This window comes from Callithrix jacchus, chromosome 18, assembly GCF_049354715.1.
Source record: "Callithrix jacchus isolate 240 chromosome 18, calJac240_pri, whole genome shotgun sequence".
Lineage (NCBI taxonomy): Eukaryota > Metazoa > Chordata > Mammalia > Primates > Cebidae > Callithrix > Callithrix jacchus.
In genome coordinates this window covers 42,944,204-42,962,156 of record NC_133519.1, presented here as the reverse complement: position 1 = coordinate 42,962,156, position 17,953 = coordinate 42,944,204, and the positions used below count along the sequence as shown (strand labels likewise).

General features: G+C 44.5%; 1 protein-coding gene across 2 annotated transcripts in view; it reads left to right on the top strand.

Annotated features, from left to right (window-relative positions):
- NIBAN1 (niban apoptosis regulator 1) overlaps window positions 1–14,758 on the top strand; it is a 153,077-nt gene extending 138,319 nt beyond the window's left edge. For both annotated transcript variants that reach the window (XM_035279523.3, XM_035279524.3), the window contains 4 exons: window positions 1,232–1,342; window positions 3,217–3,324; window positions 6,929–7,040; window positions 9,333–14,758. In XM_035279523.3, the coding sequence (XP_035135414.3) occupies window positions 1,232–1,342; window positions 3,217–3,324; window positions 6,929–7,040; window positions 9,333–10,450 (1,449 nt within the window). In that variant the 3' untranslated portion in view covers window positions 10,451–14,758. The remainder of the gene's footprint in view (window positions 1–1,231; window positions 1,343–3,216; window positions 3,325–6,928; window positions 7,041–9,332) is intronic.
- Window positions 14,759–17,953: the final 3,195 nt, after the last annotated feature.

Here is a 17,953-nt window from a genome sequence, read left to right as displayed (position 1 = left end):
AAGGAAACTTTTCCCCAGGAACAGGAATGAATAGCACAAACTCCTTCCATATTATGGTGTTTCCTAAATGAACCAGGGTGTGTTCATGAAAGTGCTAAAGGCCATGCCATTTCACACAGATACTCTAACCAGAGCTTACTGTGGGCCGGACGTGTACCAGATCCCACTTCAGGGAGCTTGAGTGAGGCATATTCTTAGATAAATTCACTACAGTGTTGAAAGTGTGATAAAGGTATGTATTGTGGCCAGGCACAGTGGCTCACGCTTGTAATCCCAGCATTTTGGGAGACCGAGGAGGGTGGATCACTTGAAGTCAGGAGTTTAAGACCAGCCTGGACAGGGTGGCGAAATCCCATGTCTACGAAAAATACAAAAAAATTAGCCAGGTATGGTGGTGTGTGCCTGTAGTCCCAGCTACTCGGAGGCTGAGGCTAAAGATTTGCTTGAACCCTGGAGGCAGAGGTTACAGTGAACCAAAATTGTGCCACTGCACTCCAGCCTGGGCGACAAAGCGAGACTATGTCTCAAAAAAAAAAAAAAAGTATATATTGGATGCTTTGAGATCTCAGGGGAAGAAAGGAACATTTTTTTTTCATAAAAATTACGGGCAGGATAAATGATACATTTTATCTAACCCTTGAGTTGTAAGGAATTAAAGAGGAACAAGGAACAAAATTGGGCAACAGTTTAGCAGAAATCTCTTTCGAAATACTGGACTCTGGTGACGGGAACACAGGCAAAGGTGCCGAGAATAAGATACCTGAACTAATTCTGCTTTCTGACCCATGAGCGTGTCAGCCACTGTCCCCAGCCATCCCTGACCTGCCCCTCTTCCCAGCACTGCAGAGAGAGGAAGGGATGTGCTGCAGAGTGGTTACATCCACTTAAAAGTGGAGGCGCAGCCAAAAACGAGTTGAAGAAGGCTCCCGCCTCATCCCTTAATCAGTGGCTGCAGGTATCAAAGAACAGAAGTGCCCACGGAGGTGACAGAATGCTTGTTCAGTCCCGTGGTTTGGGGTTTTCCAACTTCTTCCTGCTCCCACTGTGGCCATGTAACTTTTTGTTTCACAGCCCTGGTGGTGGGGTGATGTTGCCCTGGATCACCCCTGGAGGAGCCGCCGAGAGGACTCCTCTGTGATGGCCGCTGCTCTCCAGGTCCACGTAGCCAGGCCTGCGGGCGGTGATCCCAGCCTCTGACTGTTGTCTGTTTCTGTGTCTCTCTGGTTTCTAGCTAATGGAGAATGCAGTCTTCACTTTCGAGCAGCTGCTTTCCCCGCATCTCCAAGGAGAGGCCTCCAAAACTGCAGTTGCCATTGAGAAGGTTAAGCTCCGAGTCTTAAAGGTAAAACCATTGTCTTGTTTGTGGGAAGCATAAAATGAGAATGTGTTTCTCTCGTTTCTTTTCTCTTGTTTCTCCTATTTCTTTTGTGAAGTGGAAAATACCACGTTCTCTCCTTTGCTCTAATCTTTCCCCACCCCTTCCTCTCCGAAGTCCAGTGACTGTCAATCCGCGTTTCTCCAGTGTGACTTCCGTGCCTCTTCTGCCATCTAGTGGCCACTGCTGGTCCCCAGCTTCATAGGCCCTGCATCTCAGCCTTCATAGAGATGGAACTTGACAAACATTTATTGGCTGTCCACTATAAGCCTTGTGTGGGATGTAAAAATAGGCAAGGCACAGCCTCTTTCTTCAAAGAGGTTGCAATATAGTAAAATCCATTAAACTCGCAAATATTTTATTGATTTTGAAAAATCAAAACCTCATGTAAAGGAAATACTCTAAGAAAAAGAAACCTACCATATGAAATTGTTTTAAATGTACTTCAGCATGAATGTATATTAAAATAGTTTTAATAATAGGAACTTGCACATATATGTTGTATTGATCCAGACAAGAACTTGTGCATTAATTAGAATATGCCCCCATTGTACAGAGGAGGAACTGATTCTGTAAAAGCTAATGTGACTTAATTAAGCTCAACAGGCTGGTTAATGGTGAGTTTAAGGATAAACTATCATGCACCTAGTCCATGATATCTGGTTCCCCCAAACACCGCCTTGGAACAGAAGATCAAAGTCCCACAGAGCCTGGGGGTGGCCTCTAAATATCGGACTTGATCTTGATGCCTCACAAGCAAGAGGAAACTCTAGCAACCAAATCATTGATACTAAAAGTAATATTGATCATGGTAACACACATAGTAATGAACTTGCTGGAGCTGTGTCACATTCTTTAAGCAAACAGAAAGAAAGGAAGAAAAAACATAGAAAGCTGTTCAAATATTAGGTCCTCAGGATTGCAAGAGATTGTGAGTGCATTTAGTTCAACTTCATATTCAGTGTTCAGCAGGTTCCCACAACAGGTAGTCTCACTAGTACTCAGACACCTGCACTATCAGGAAGATTTCTGCCTCTCAGGATAGCCCATTTTAGTTATTGACAGCAAGAACATGCTTTCTTATGTTAGACCAAAGTTCTCACCACTGGTCATTCCAGTTCTACCCGTTTCATTCATAGCCTTCTTCCACATGGCAGCCTTTGGTTGTTTGAATAGAGTTATAATTTGCCCTAAGTTATTATCTCCAATATAAACACCGTCATCTCTTTGACCATTCTTCACTTGGCCTGACCATTCTTCTCACTGCCTGTGATTATGCTCTGATTTATCTGTGATCCCTTTGAAGTGACATCTAAATCCTGGTTTCCATGTTGGGATGTCCATTGCAGAACAGAGAGGATAATCTTTCCTGTTCTGTTTACTGAACTTCTTTGGCTACCATGTCACAATATTAATGGAGACACCAGCCAGGCCTTCTCTTCCCTTGTGGAATCATTACAACCCACTGCCCCTGCTTTGAGGATGTGGAGTAATAGATGATCATGGTTTCCACGAACATACCTGGGACAGGAGTAATAAAGTACAAACTCACCCCCAGTTCTATCCCCAACTTCTTTATCATGTAGAAGTCACCACTCTGTTTTCATCTCGCCTCAGTTTCTATAGCTGTAAAAGGTAAGAGTGAGGTGGGCCATTATCAGTTACAACCTGTGCCTGCAGTGTGAGGGAATTACACAGAAAGATCTCTGAGGCTTTGGACATAAAAGAGTTACCAGACATTAGTGGGAAAAGAGAGGTAAAGTGGGTGGCTGAGTTTTTTGTTTAAGCATAAGTCAACAGATTGTAATGTTACTATTTAACGTATGTTTCTGTATTGACAGCAATATGATTACGACAGCAGCACCATCCGGAAGAAGATATTTCAAGAGGCACTAGTTCAAATCACACTTCCCACTGTGCAGAAGGCCCTGGCGTCCACATGCAAACCAGTAAGAGGATGAGTTACCCTAAAGAGCTTGCTCTTCTTGTCTCTGAAGTTCAAACAACTTCGACTAGACCAGGGAGGGGTTGGCAGACATTTTTGTAAATGGTCAGATAGTAAATATTTGAAGCTTCATGGACTACACTATTTCTGTTGTAGCTATTCAGCTCTGCTGTTGTAGCGCATAAACAGCCATTGACTACATATAAACAGACTTTATTTGCAAAAACAAGATGCTAGCCAGATATGCTGGCCCCTGGACTAGACAAAATCGCAAAGGACAGTGATCTGGATTTGAGCCAAATGAGGAGCTGACATAGAATATCTAAGGATGCCAGGTGTTCCTCATTATAGTATGATTCATAGGTCCAACATGTCCTCTGAAACTCGACCACTGCCTCCAGAAAAGATCTTAGCTAACATGATTACAGAAGGATATTTGTTCTATTAAATCCCATAATATTGCTTAATGAAATAAATGAAACCATTTAAAACCTCTACAAACATTGAGTATCCAGTGAGAGCCATGATTGCCAGGTTGTGACTTCATCTGCAGAGCAGAGCAGTGGGCCAGCAGAAACTGAAAACAGCTTCAGTGGGTGGTATTATTTATACCCTCACTGTACAGATGAGGAAACCTGAGTGGTTGAGCCACTGAGCCAAGGTCACAGACCTGGTGGCCACCAGAGCATGAACCCAGTTCACACTTGCCTGTAACACGAAAGGCACTCGGGAAATGGTATCAAGTGCTACTACCTCTGCATTTTAAGAATGATCTATTAACCTGGAGCAAATAATAAAGAGGTTTTTGGAATTTAAAAAGGGCATTTTGGCAGCTTGGAGAGTCTCCAAGCACTAGAACATTAAAATCCTTTGCCTGAGTTATTTTACTCCAGACATTTCTTTGGTCATCTTCATAGTCTGTAAATGTTGTTTTTCTTCAGACACTAGATGTATTTGGCATTTACTTCTGGGGCATATTTCTTTAATAGGAAAGGATTTCATTAAGCCAAGGGATTGACCCTTGGCCTTACATGGCAGAACAGTTCAGCAGCCCAAATGATGATAGTGTCCACTTCTAGATGGGTTTGCACACAGATGTTCTGCTTGGGATCTTTTTTTCAATCCCCAAAGCAGTTTGGGGGCCTCAGAGCCACCTCCTCTCAGGAGAAAGGTAAGGAGAGTTCTCCTTCTCATCTGCTCCCGTCTTTCCAAGCATCAGCAGGGTGTGCTGTGCCTAATCTGTAAGAGGCTCTTGTAATTTTTTAATCAGGAGGCATTGATTTCAAAAGAGCTTGCGACGCAGAGTTTTTGGTAATGGAGGCTATTATATCGGCATCACGAGCTTTTTAAAAGTCTGGATTTACAGAATAGATGAATGAGGGGTTTATCTGCTTCATAGAAGGAGTCTTTATTTTACTAAAGTACATTTCCCTTGGTTCTATAAACAGCAGCTTCCTAGATCTGTGGTACTCAACCTCATCCCTAGCTATGTATTAGAATTGTCCGGGGAACTGTGAAACCATGATTCTGACTCCCCAACACCTGCTTCAGGGATACCGATTTAATTGGCCCAGGGAACTAAACCTATGGCCCTGTTCAATCAATTCAATATAGAAGACCTATTTTGTAGAGTTGGTCACTTCACAACAGTATAAATGTCCATAGAAAGTACTTCTTCCCATGGAATTATTTAGCTGGTTGAAATTTTAAAGGTCTGTTGCTTATTTAGTCAGCAAGTGTGTATTAGATTTGCATCACATGTGATCCAGGCATAGTGCCAGTCCAGCATCCCTGCAGTCCTGGAGTTCATGGTGGAGAGTAGGAGACAAACAGGATGCCATGTGAGGAACACAGCAGTTGCCTTATGGGGAAGAGCTCCAAGGAAAATGCCAAACTCTGCTTATGCAGCCAGGAAGGACTTCCAGAGTCATGCTTTCACCCAGTCCTGAGGGATGAATGCCAATCAGGGGAACAGGAATGGGAGACCACATAGGAAGGATGAAAGAGTGTCGCAGGCAAGAGTCTGTGCCTCTCATTTAGTAGAGGAAGACACAGAGGCACTGATCAGTGATGTGGCTCACCAAGGTCCCATAGCTAGTCCAGGGCAATGTACAGTCTCCTGGGCAATGCTCTTTCCAAATCTGTGCAACAGTCCTGCCTCCAGACCCTCTAGGGAATCATGGAAGCTCATTTCTCTCTAATCCTTTGCCTTTCTTCTTGGTTGGGTATAAAGGAATCCATTATTACCCACTGTGATCTGGGCTACAGTGCCCCAAAGTCCTAGCACTGGGAGTTGTATGAGGTGGTACTTCTGATCACCTGCTGTAAATCCTGTCCTTCCAGGCACGGAACCACAAATTCCATGGCTAAGTCCCCGATTCTCTAAGAGCCACATGTGGGAAGCCTTCCCCCAGCACCGTGAGGCACAAGTATTACTGAGTTAATCACTGGGATATGATTTGGTACATTTTGATCCCTGCCCTGTCCTCATGCTGATAAAAGGCAAGCCATGTGGAAGCCCATGGAAAGGAGGGAGGGTTAAGGGATACACCGTGCCCGGGCTATCCTAGAAGGAATCAATGAGTGTTGGGGAAGGGAGAATGTTTCTGAAGAGCACTTGACTAGAGATTCTCCCAACTCCTAAAGTGGCCGCATTCTAATAAAGTTAAGCATATATCTACCCTGTGACCCAACAACTTCATTTATTTAGGTATATGCCCAACGTAAACAGGCCCTTAAATCCACAAAAAAATGTACAAGAATGTTCACAGCAATTATATCTATGGTTAAAATCGAAAAAAATTTCTTAATTTTCATCAACATGAGTGTAGATGAACAATTTTTGTCTATCCATATAATGAATACTACTTAACAATAAAAAGAAACTAGCTACTGATAGATGTAGCAATATGGATGAATCTCAAAAACAAATGCAAAATAGTTACAATTTCATTTCTATAAAGTTCAAGAACAAGCAAAAATAAACCTACCACGATAGGTATAAGATCAGTGCTCATATCTTGGGGGGTGCAGACTGGAAAGGGGTATGGGGGACCTCTGGGGGTGATGGAAATGTTCTCCTTCTTGATCTGGGTTATGGTTACATAAGTGTATTTACGAATTTAAAACCACTGAGCTGTACTTATCTGTACGTTTTACTATCTATAACATACCTTGGTAAAGTGCTGTTGGCATTTTAAAAAAAGGAAGAGGGAAACATCTTGGTGATCAGGGACAAAAGGAGGCTCCACACCTACTAATGAGGCCTTGAGATGATAAAAAATCCATGCTGTTTTCCCTCGTGAAGAGCATAAAATGCATGGCCAGTACAAGGAAAGCACCAGAGGCTGAGTGAGTTCCACACCTTATCATCGGCAGTAATAGGAGATGTGTCGAGGTCATGCATGGTGCCTAGACAGTGAATTGAATTGAAGGGAACCTTTTTGGGTTTTTTGATGAATTGAGTAATTTGCCCAAGAGCCAACATTGTTCTCCTCCCACACCCTCCAAGAAGCGAATCATGGGTGGGAATTGTCCTTTCTGTATCTCTTCTAAGAACAGGCATCTCATGTCTTTTCATCTTTATCTTCTTACCTCTTCCTCTCCAGGAGCTTCAGAAATATGAGCAGTTCATCTTTGCAGATCATACCAATATGATCCACGTTGAAAATGTCTATGAGGAGATTTTACATCAGATCCTGCTTGATGAAACTCTGAAAGGTAAGGAAGGCTACCTGGTGCTGCAGGGACTCTCCATAGAGGGGAGCACCCCTGAAATGGGACTCTGTAAGGCCAGTCAGGGAGGAAAAGAGAAGAGGAAATGGACGTTGATGAGGCAGGGAGACAATGAGGAGAGAGAAGGAAAGAAGGAAGGATACTAATCTCGATTGAGCGTTATGATTAAGCACATACTAAGCTAGCTCTTTAGATATTATTTTCCCCTTCTAATACAAAAACATGAAAGCTATGAGATGGGAATTTTAAGTTTCATTTTACCAATGAGAAAGTTGAGGCTTAGTGAGATTAAACCTCGAGTCTCTCATGAAGAGCTGTCTTCCTCTTGCTGTTCCAGACAGAACAAAGGAAAAAGGGCTCTTCTTAGGCACAGGCTTCTAACTGCCCCCGCTCCACACCCGTGAAAGCTGAGAGGAGGCGATTCCAGCAGCAAGGCTTATTTATGGCTCTCTCAGCACATTCGCAGCCTCCACTCAGCCAGACAGAAGAGGGCGCAGGATGATGATGCAGTGCCGTGCAGGTCTCGGTAGGACTCTGGCACCCGTATCCTCAGGAATCACGCCTTGCCTGGATTGGATTGTGGATAGGAACACTTTGTTAAAAATATGCTGGAGAGGTCCAGGTATGGTGGCTCATGCCTATAATCCCAGCACTTTGGGAGGTCGAGGCGGACAGATCACTTGAGGTCAGGAGTTTTAGACTAGCCTGGCCAACATAGTGAAACCTCATCTCTACTAAAAATATTTAAAAATTAGCTGGGTGTGGTGATACATGCCTGTAGTCCCAGCTAGTCCAGAGGCTGAGGTAGGAGAATCGCTTGAACCCAGGAGGCAGAGGTTACAGTGAGCTGAGATGGTGCCACTGCACTCCAGCCTGGGTGACAGAGTGAGACTCGGTCAAACACACAAATGTTGGAGAGGGCTACCATCAAACCATGGGCCAGAAACATATCTGATCTCCTTTGGGAAGGTCTGCATATCACAGAAGACCTTCCTCATTGAAAACTGGCCAAGCACAAGCCTTAGGCCCCAGTAGCTAATTCCAGGGGATCCAATGAGACCAGGAATAGAAGGTGTCAGCACAGCGTCTGCACAATGGAAGGGCTCGGTCAAGGCTACTGCCAGTGTACCATGGGCGCCTTTGGGTGAATTAGAAAAGGACTCCTTTCCTCCACTTTATTGCTCTCTGTTAGGAAATTGTCACAATATATTGATTTTGTTGGGAGAAGGAAACTCTATAGCTAACTGCTGAAAAATTATGCTGAATACACAAATCTGTGCTGCCTTTGATATCAATGGCACCCTGGGATGTGATATTGTTGGGCTCTACGGCTCCTGCACAGCCATAAATAGGAGGCCTGTGGTCGAAAATGTCACCTGTTGTTGTTGTTATTGGATTTGCCCGTCTCGAGGCCTTTGAACCTGAGCTAGCTGCACACACGTCTTCATGTTGGCCGTCTCCTCTGCATGTGCAGTACCAAGTACCTATTACACATTCAGGACTGCACTGCAAGGTAGAGCAGAGAAGGGTGAGGCCTGCCCCTGCCCTAGAGGATTTCGGTCCGGGAGGACAAACTGGAACCACCCATATTAGCAGCTAATAAAATGTGCTGGGGCCTCCCTGAGGGATACAGGTGATACTATTGTAGACCCCGTGTGTCTTGAACACAGAGGCTACAATTTATTCATCTCTGGATTCCCAGGGTCTGTCCCATGTTAGATGCCCTGCAAATGTTTGCTGTTTAAATGAATGAATGAATGCTACAGAGGCTCAGAGTTTGGAAAGAGTTTACAGTCTTTGAGGCTGGGCGCTATGGCTCATGCCTATAATCCCAGGAGTTTGGGAGGCCAAAGGTGGGTGGATCACCTGAGGTCAGGAGTTTGAGACCAGCCTGGCCAAAATGGTGAAACCTCGTCTCTATTAAAAATACAAAAAAATTAACCAGACATGGTGGCACACACCTGTCATCACTGCTACTCTGAAGGCTGAGGCTGGAGAATCTCTTGAACCTGAGAGGCAGAGGTTGCAGTGAGCCGAGAATGCGCCATTGTACTCCAGCCTGGGCAGCTGAGCGAGACTGTCTCAAAAAAAAAAAGAAAAAGAGTTTATAGCTTCAGTCATCACAGAAGGCTCCCTGATGTAAGCTGGGTCTTGAAATGGAGAAATTTATATAGCCAGAGAGGCTGACAGGGGACTTTGGCTTCTCAAAATAATCAGAAAATCCAGGTGACCAAGGGAGAGTGTTAATGTCATGTTTTGTTTTCTGATATTGCTCAGTGATAAAGGAAGCTGCTATCCTGAAGAAGCACAACTTATTCGAAGACAACATGGCCTTGCCTAGTGAAAGTGTGTCCAGCTTAACAGATCTAAAGCCCCTCGCAGGGTCAAACCAGGCCAGCCCTGCCAGGAGAGCTTCTGCCGTTCTGCCAGGAGTTCTGAGTAGTGAGACCCTCAGTAATGAAATATTCCAAGAGTCAGAGGAAGAGAAGCAGCCTGAGGTCCCTAGCTCATTGGCCAAAGGAGAAAGCCTTTCTCACCCTGGGCCCAGCCCACCCCTGGGTGGGACCGAGCAGGTGATTATTTCAAGGGCGGATGAGCCCGTGGTGAATCCTGTGGCAGCAGAGGAAATGGCAGGACTCCCAGGCACATGCTCATCAGAGCTGGAGCATGGAGGGACCCTTGAGGATGAAGAACCCATCCAGGAAGAGCCAGAACCCATCACTGCCTCAGGTTCCTTGAAGGAGCTCAGAAAGTTGCTGACGGTGTCCGTGGAAGTACCAGTGGATTCTGCTCCAGCGATAGAAAAAGATACAACTGGGGAGAGCCTTGTTCCCCAAGAAAATGAAGAAGAAGAGGAAAAAGAGGCCAGTCAGGCAGCTGCCACCCATCTGGACAACTGTGAAGAAAGTGAAGTCAGTGGCAGGGAGGCCCAAGCTCCTCTTCCCAAGGCCCGTGGGGAGGAGTTGGGGGGATTTCCAGAGGTAGGCAGCCCTTGCTCTCAGCCAGACAGTGGAGGGTTCACCGAGGAGTCCCCGGAGCCTGTGGAGGGGGCGCTCCCAGGAGAGGCCTGCACACTCGCTGCCCATGATGGAAGAGGGGGCAAGGGCACTGAAGGGGAGGATTTGCAGCAAGAGGGCTGCACTTTAGCTTCTGACCCCGTCTGCCTCAGTGAGAGCCAGGTTTCTGAGGAACAAGAAGGGATGGGAGGGCAAAGCAGCACGGCCCAGGCCACGGCCAGTGTGAATGCAGAGGAAATGAAGGTAGCCCGAGTTCATGAGTGCCAGTGGGTGGTGGAGGATGCTCCCAACACAGATGTCCTGCTGTCACACAAAGATGATGTGACGGAGAGACAAGGTGGCCAGGAGAGTTCCCCAGAGCTGCCCTCAGAGGAGTGAAAGGGACCATTTGGCTAAAGTCTTTCTCTGAACAAAGCCAAAGGGTTACAGGGGTATTCTTAGGGGGTTGCATGTGAGCTATTACCAAAAAATGTTTAAGTATTTTCTTCATTTGAATAATAAAACCAGAGGAAATGCACACAGGGCATGAGCAACTGAGGCAAACCTCTGTGGAACTGAATTGTTCTACCATGAATTTTTGCATTAGTATTTTAATAAGAATTACAGGGGCAATGGTGTACTGGGGCAAGAGGGAGCTCAGGATGTCTGAGGAGGGAATAGTATTGCAGGGAAGACCGAGAAAACAGTAGGTTCACAGTTTTGAATATACTCTGCACTTTTCAGTGGAGCAATCTTCTCATGCACTTTAAAGCTTTTTAATTTTGTTTGAAAATGCAAATGTATACTTTAAATCTAGCTTTACTGTCTACTATGCCTGATTCACCATCTCTTAAGGACTCAACATTTGTCCACAGTCAGGCTGCAAGAAAGGGTAGGTCATGAACAGCCACCCCTGCTGGGTGGAGCCCCACCGAGCCAATCATGCCCAATAGAATCAAGAGAAGCTGAGCAGAAATGGAGGGAGGAAGGTATGATGGTCTGCGGGACTGTCTGGGCCTGTTCCTTATCCTGCTATCGATTTCTTATTAATTAATCTTGATGATTCTTATTAATTAATCACATTTTCAGGAAATTCAGGTGAGGCAACAAAATTTTATTAGCCTGGGTAAGCCTGAAAGCATTCCAAATTAGGCTTAGACTGTGCAAAGGGCTTAGCTGAATTATCGAGCTTAAAGCCTATCAATTAAACAAACATTATTTGAATGGTTACTGCATGCCACACATGGTGTTGGGCTTAGTAATAAAAAAAGAAAAGATAAGGTTCTTGTTCTAATATAAATTAAACGGTCCAAGGGAATTTAATCTAGAACAAAACATATGCCAATTTTCAAACTATGACAGCTTTTTTTTCCTCTCTTTCCATTCTAACAGTCCTGGTTCATTCCCAGAAGTGCACAGAATCAATGAATGAATAAATAAATGAATAAAGACAAGAGTCAAGGTATATGCCCTCAAGTTCCAAAGATGTTACCAAAAGCCAAAATCATTTATTTAGTCATTCAGCACGCTGAGTCTCTGTTATATCAAGCACTGGGGGAAATATCAAGCACATGGTGAAAAGGAACTTTGTTCCTTCCTCCTAGAACTTACATTTTAATGGAAATAGACAAGACACATCTTCTGTAACCGTTAATGTTGAAAATGGAAGAGACTTACTTCCAAAAGTTTAAAAGGAGTTGTTCTTTTCTCCTTCAGAAAAATACCAGCTCGTTTTCTAAAAACTCCAGTCCCTGGTATTACATGTTGGTTTTCCTCCCCCAGCTTTTTTTTTTTTTTTTTTTTTGAGATGGAGTCTCACTCTGTTGCCAAAGCTGGAGTGCAGTGGTGTGATCTCAGCTCACCACAACCTCTGTCTCCTGGGTTCAAGAGATTCTCCTGTCTCAGCCTCCCAAGTAGCTGGAATTATAGGCGTGTGGCACCACTCCCAGCTAATTTTTATATTTTTGGTAGAGATGAGTTTTCACCATGTTGGCCAGGCTGGTCTCAAACTCCTGACTTCAAGTGATCCACCCACATCGGCCTCCCAAAATGCTGGGATTACAGGCGTGAGCTATCTGGCCCCTCCCATATTTTAATATCAGATTTCAACTTTTTTTTTTTTTAAAGACAGGGTTTCACTATGTTGGCCAGGCTGGCCTTGAACTCCTGTCCTCAGGTGATCCGCCTGCCTTGGCCTCCCAAAGTTCTGAGATTACAGGCGTGAGCCACCATGCCCAGCCTCAACATATTTGTTGAGAGCTTGCTTAGATCATCAAGTAAACTCATATCTGTTCCTTTTTTTCTTTTTGAGAAGGGATCTTGTACTGTCCCTCAGGCTGGAGTGCAGTGGCGCAATCCCGGCTCACTGCAACCTCTGCCTCCCAGACTCAAGTGATTCTCCTGCCTCAGCCTCCCGAGTAGCTTGGATTACTGGTGCCCACCACCATGCCCAGCTGATTTTTTGTATTTTTAGTAGAGATGGGGTTTCACCATGTTGGCCAGGCTGGTCTCAAACTCCTGACCTCGTGATTCGCCCACCTTGGGCTCCCAAACTGCTGGGATTACAAGCGTGAGCCACTGCACCTGGCCCTCATCTCAGTTCTTTAGAGCAGTTCAACCATTTAATCAGAAATTAAAATATCACCCTCTTCAGCCCTCCCATGAAGAATTTCTAGGTCATAAAGGATGAATAATAATATTTCATTGTCGCAGCTTTTCTTGGAGTGTTTAGATCCTCATGTCTTTGAGGGATCCCACCATAGGGAAGAAGGTAAAGGCCACTTTGCCCTCAGTCCCTGCTTTCCCCAGTGCTCACTTATATCCTGGCATTTAGCATGGTATGTTGAAATGAGGTTTACTTCCTGTCTCTCCAAGAGGCTCCTCTCTTCAAAAACAGAAACTGGGGTTTAGTCATCGTCTCTGCTTCCTGTTAGAAACCCACAGCCTTGAATAATGGCTTCCTGCCTCTTTGAGTCACTGTAGTATCCCTGGTGCCCAGTATAGGACCTGGCATGCGTCAGGCTGTGCGGGAAGTGTGGGAACTGGACACCCAGCACACTGCTGTGCTGGGGCTATTTGGGGCCTGCTGGCAGGCAGAGAGATGTTTTGAATTGGGCTCTCTGCCCTTATTGAGTCTTCTCTTAAGTAAAGTCCAAAGTCCAAGGGGCAGATAGCCAGATGCACTGCCTAGGAAGGCAGGAAGCCAAAGGAGCAGTGCCTAGCCCCACAAAGACTGCCCGACTCCCTGGGACAGTAGCATGGAGCCCCAGCCCAGGCTCACCTCACACCAGAGCTTCCTAGCTTCCTTGCTTTGCTCAACACAGGGCTTCTTGCACTCCCTGGAAAGCTAAGAGATTTTCTCAAGCCTAAAAGACAATACATTTCACTGCATTGGATGGTGCATTGCATCAGTGCCCTGACTTTATCCATTATGTAGGTCAGGGAGAATTGGGCACTGTTTGTCAGGATGTACTTCAGAATATGGTCAAAGAATTTTCTATACCTATTTCACTAAAGACAAGTTCCTGGGCTTGATGCAGTAGCTTATAGCTATAATCCCAGCACTTTGGGAGGCTGAGGTGGGAGGATCACTTGCGCCTAGGAGTTTGAGAAAAGCCTAGGCAACATAGCAACACCCCATCCTTACAGAAAATAATAATGGTACGTGCCTACAGGCCTAGCTACTGGGGAGGTTAAGGCAGGAGGATTGCTTGAGCCAGGGAAGTTAAGGCTGCTATGATTGTACCACTGCACTCCAGCCTAGGCAATAAAATGAGACCCTGTCTCCAAAAAAAAGACAAGTTTTCTAGAAGAAGCAGGATGATTGTTTCACTTGGAGATGGAACAGGAAACTAGAGTACATTTAAAATGCTCTGTATTCATTTTAACATGTTGAATGGAATAACTTCATATCATATGAGTTTATTTTGCTTTTCATACAGACTTGTATGTGCTGTTTCAGTGGTTTCCAAATTGGAGCAAGGTTACTCTGATCTAAACGAGCAGCATGAAAGCCTCTGTGTGCCGCTCTGGGGATCTCTCCTACGGGCAAAGCCATTAGAAATGCATAAAACCTTGAGACATGGTTTTTGGCAAAAACTCCATGACTTTAAACTAGTTCTTTTACTATTGACCTTTCATAAGGAAAATATATTTTCCTTGAAAAAAATTGGGCTTGTCATTTTTTTCCCTTGTAGCTTTGAGCAGAGAGAGTAGTGCCTTGCATTACACACAGTAAGCTCTTTAAAAAATAAGATTTTGGAGACTACAAGGGTAGATTCCAAATTGTCCAAAAGCTTTCTGGCCTTACATATTTTATTATAAAAATTCTCAAGTCTGGTTTTGTAGTCCTCTATATCAGAGCTAGTGATTTCAAAAGGTTTTACAATTCTCCAAGACAAAAGTGATTTTTGTTCATCGTAATAAGGTTAAGTGATATATGATCCATGGCAATTTTGAAGTGGGGAAGGGAAGGACATCACTGACTTAATAATAATAGTTCCACTCAGTATGACATGTGTCCTCGCACTTTATCATAAAGAGATGGGTTTGAGGCTTTGTCTTCTGAAGTCACAACATCAAGAAAAAAATCTACACTGTGGATTGACTTTTCTGGTCACTATATAAAGCAAGTAAACTTAAAACACTTTGTTACCATGTATTTACTCTGCCAAGTGCCTATATTCGAATAAAATGTTCATCCTTGAAGAGCTGTCCAGATGTCATTCATTTGGAATGAGGCTGGTTTCATCTTTTAAGCAGATGTCACACTTGAGTTGGGAGGAACAGCCCTCTGAAAGGAAAAGGTGAGTCACTCTTACTGAATTATGGAACTTTTACTTTTCTGTTGTCAGGAAGGATTCTGCAGGGAAGCCACTTAATGACAGGTATAATTATGCTTTGATAATGCATGTGCTTATTTCTCTAGGAATTGGATCACATCCATCAAACAGCAGTGGGCAATTGCTCTTGATGTAACTGAACTGCTGTTCAAACCTAAATTTATTTCCAGTGGGTGACATTGAGCAAAACATTCATTCTTTCTGTAATTATACATAAAACAATATTTATTTGCCATGTCCACAGTTGCTCATCTATCTGTGGATTTATTCATCCAAAAAATAATGACTTGGCCCCTATTATAAGCCGGCACTCCAGTGGGTGGTGAAGAAACAAGTGAACACAGTAGACGTGATCCCTGACATCAGCAAACCCAGATTCTCAGAGTGGACCTGGCCAGGGAGAACCCCGAGTGAGTATTTACTTCCTCACCTGGCCTACATCCTGTCTATCATCTCAGCTTTAACTCTAGTCACACCGATAGCTTCAGGTGAGAGAGGAACAGACATTGGAGAAATCAAGTCTACCAGTGAGGGGGGTACTTGGTACCAGTGAGGGGGGCATAAAATTAATCATTCCTTCTCCCCCTTCCATACCAAATGTCCAGGGTGGCCCCCTCAGACCTTCCACTTAGAGCCAAAATTCAGATTGGAATTAAGGGACAGGGAGTTGATTTGAAACTCTTTGCAGAGTTTTTTCTGAGGTCATATGTTTATCGGGTGTGGCTTGGACAGGACCCGATGAGTCGGGAGGGTCAACTAAAGCTATTCTCTCCTCAGCCACACTTGGAGCCGCCCCTGCTTGAACACCTCTGAATCTTTGCCACATTCCTCCTTCTGCTAAAAACGTGGTTCTCTCATCTCCATCTGGCCAATTCCCACTTTTCCTGTAAGTGTCAGGATGAGTCAGGCCAAATCCACTCTGTCCCCAAAGCCGGCCACACTTTTCTGAACTCTCGCCCTAATTTTCTTGCCCACTTCCAGTCATCCTCTATTGCAGCATTTACCTGCCCATGCCTTTGGGACAGGTACCCTGTCTTTAATCTTTGTAATCATAGCAGAGGAATACAAAACTCAATAGCAAATGTCCGATGCATGTTGAAGGGGCCCAGCACAGTGGCTCACGCCTGTAATCCCAGTGCTTTGGGAGGCCAAGACGGGCAGATCACCTGAGGTTGGGAGTTCGAGACCAGCCTGACCAAATGGCAAAACCCCGTCTCTACTAAAAATACAAAAATTAGCCGGATGTGGTGGCAGGCCCTTGTAATACAGGTACTCAGGAGCCCAAGACATGAAAATCACTTGATCCTAGGAGGCAGAGGTTGTAGTGAGCTGAGATCGTGCTACTGCAGTCCAGCCTGGGCAACAGAGCAAGACTCTGTCTCAAAAAAAAAAAAAAATGAAAGAATAGATAAATATCACCCATTCTAGATGTAGGAGACAAATGGATATATAGCTGATGATCCCTCAGCATGCCATAAGTGGCTGCGAAGCTGGTAACTATTTGTCCTCAGCCTACTGGGAGAGTTCCGTTTCAGTGATGAAAACACACCATATGTTTGTACATACCCACACCTCTGGGAGGGAGCTTCAGAGCCAAGTTACCCCCAAGTCAAACTAGCTATCAATACTATGAACCACCTCCCAGTTCTCAGGACAGTGGCTGCGACTGGATTTTCTTAGGGTCTCGATGATGTAATCAATGCAAAAAGTTAAGAAGGTCACCCTTGAATTGCACCCAAGTCTGCAAAACACAAGCAAATGCCCAAGAGTTCATGGACAGCGTCTGCCTCCAGCAAGCCCCTCTCTTGTGTATGGGCAGGGAACAGAGAAACAGATATGGACCCTGCTGTTTAGGCAGCTCAGTCCATTTGAGAAGACTGAGAAGCAAATGATGGGTCTGCAAGAAGAGGAGGAAGCGTTGTGGCAGCACAAATGTAGGGCAGCTCCTGAGTCTACTCAACAAATGTCAGGTTTGGTTGTTGAACTTCTTAAGCCTGCTCTTCACTTCTTGCCTCCTTTATCTCTTCTCTGTCACAAATCAACATCCAAAATCTTACTGCCTACCCTGAAGGAAATTTTTACCAAGATCTCTATGGCAGCCCCACACAGTCTTTCCAGGAATCGGGGTCCTCTGGGAATGCTGCTGTAGACCTCCTGTGATTCCATTGTTTCTTTACTGCTGGACTCCACACAAAGCCGTGTACATGTATAGCAGCGAGAGCTCTGTTTGCGTTAGCGACTCCAAGTTGGGGTGAGGGAGTAACAAGACAGGTGGGTGGGAACATGGAAGAATTCCTACAAGACACTGAGGTGATTTAGAAGCTAAGAGATAGCTTCTCCCGGTGAGACTTCAACTTTCCCCTCCCCCGTTTGTCCTCATTCTGCGCTACCGCCTGGACCATTTGAGGAACAGCTTTTGTGCACACTGGTGTGAGAAAGATCAGACGAAGAAAGAAAGGAAGGTGTTTCCATCTGTTGGAGGCTTCAAGTTTTGAATCATTATATTTTTGGTTCAGTTGTTAGAATAGATGGTATTCTCCATGGACCATTTGTCAGGATTCAATCATGGATTCATTAGTAGACATCAATAAATATTTTTAATTAATATCAAATAATATTTATTGATATCTACTAAGGTGCTACAGACTTGGCAAGGCCCTGGGAATAGAGTGGCAAAACAATCAGCCCTTGGCCTTCACCACATTCATACTTCCGAGTTATCTTTTCTGCACTGAAAATTTCAATTATTCAACTTGAGGGAGATACTCAATATAAATGAACCTCCCCCACTTTTCCAATTGCATTTCAGAATTCTTCATTAACTTACCTACAAACTTGGTTTACTTTGAGATTCTTTATGAGAAAGTTGTCTGCCTGCCAACTCACTGTATTACCTTGGGCTAATCACATAACCTTTACAAGAATTTCTTTGTAGAATGAGAAAAATGGCACTCACATCACAGAATTATTATGAGTATTAAAAGAGATCATGTGTATTAGCCATTTAAGCACAGATGAATAAAGTGAGGCTCAGAGAAGTTAAGCCACTTCCTGAAGGTGA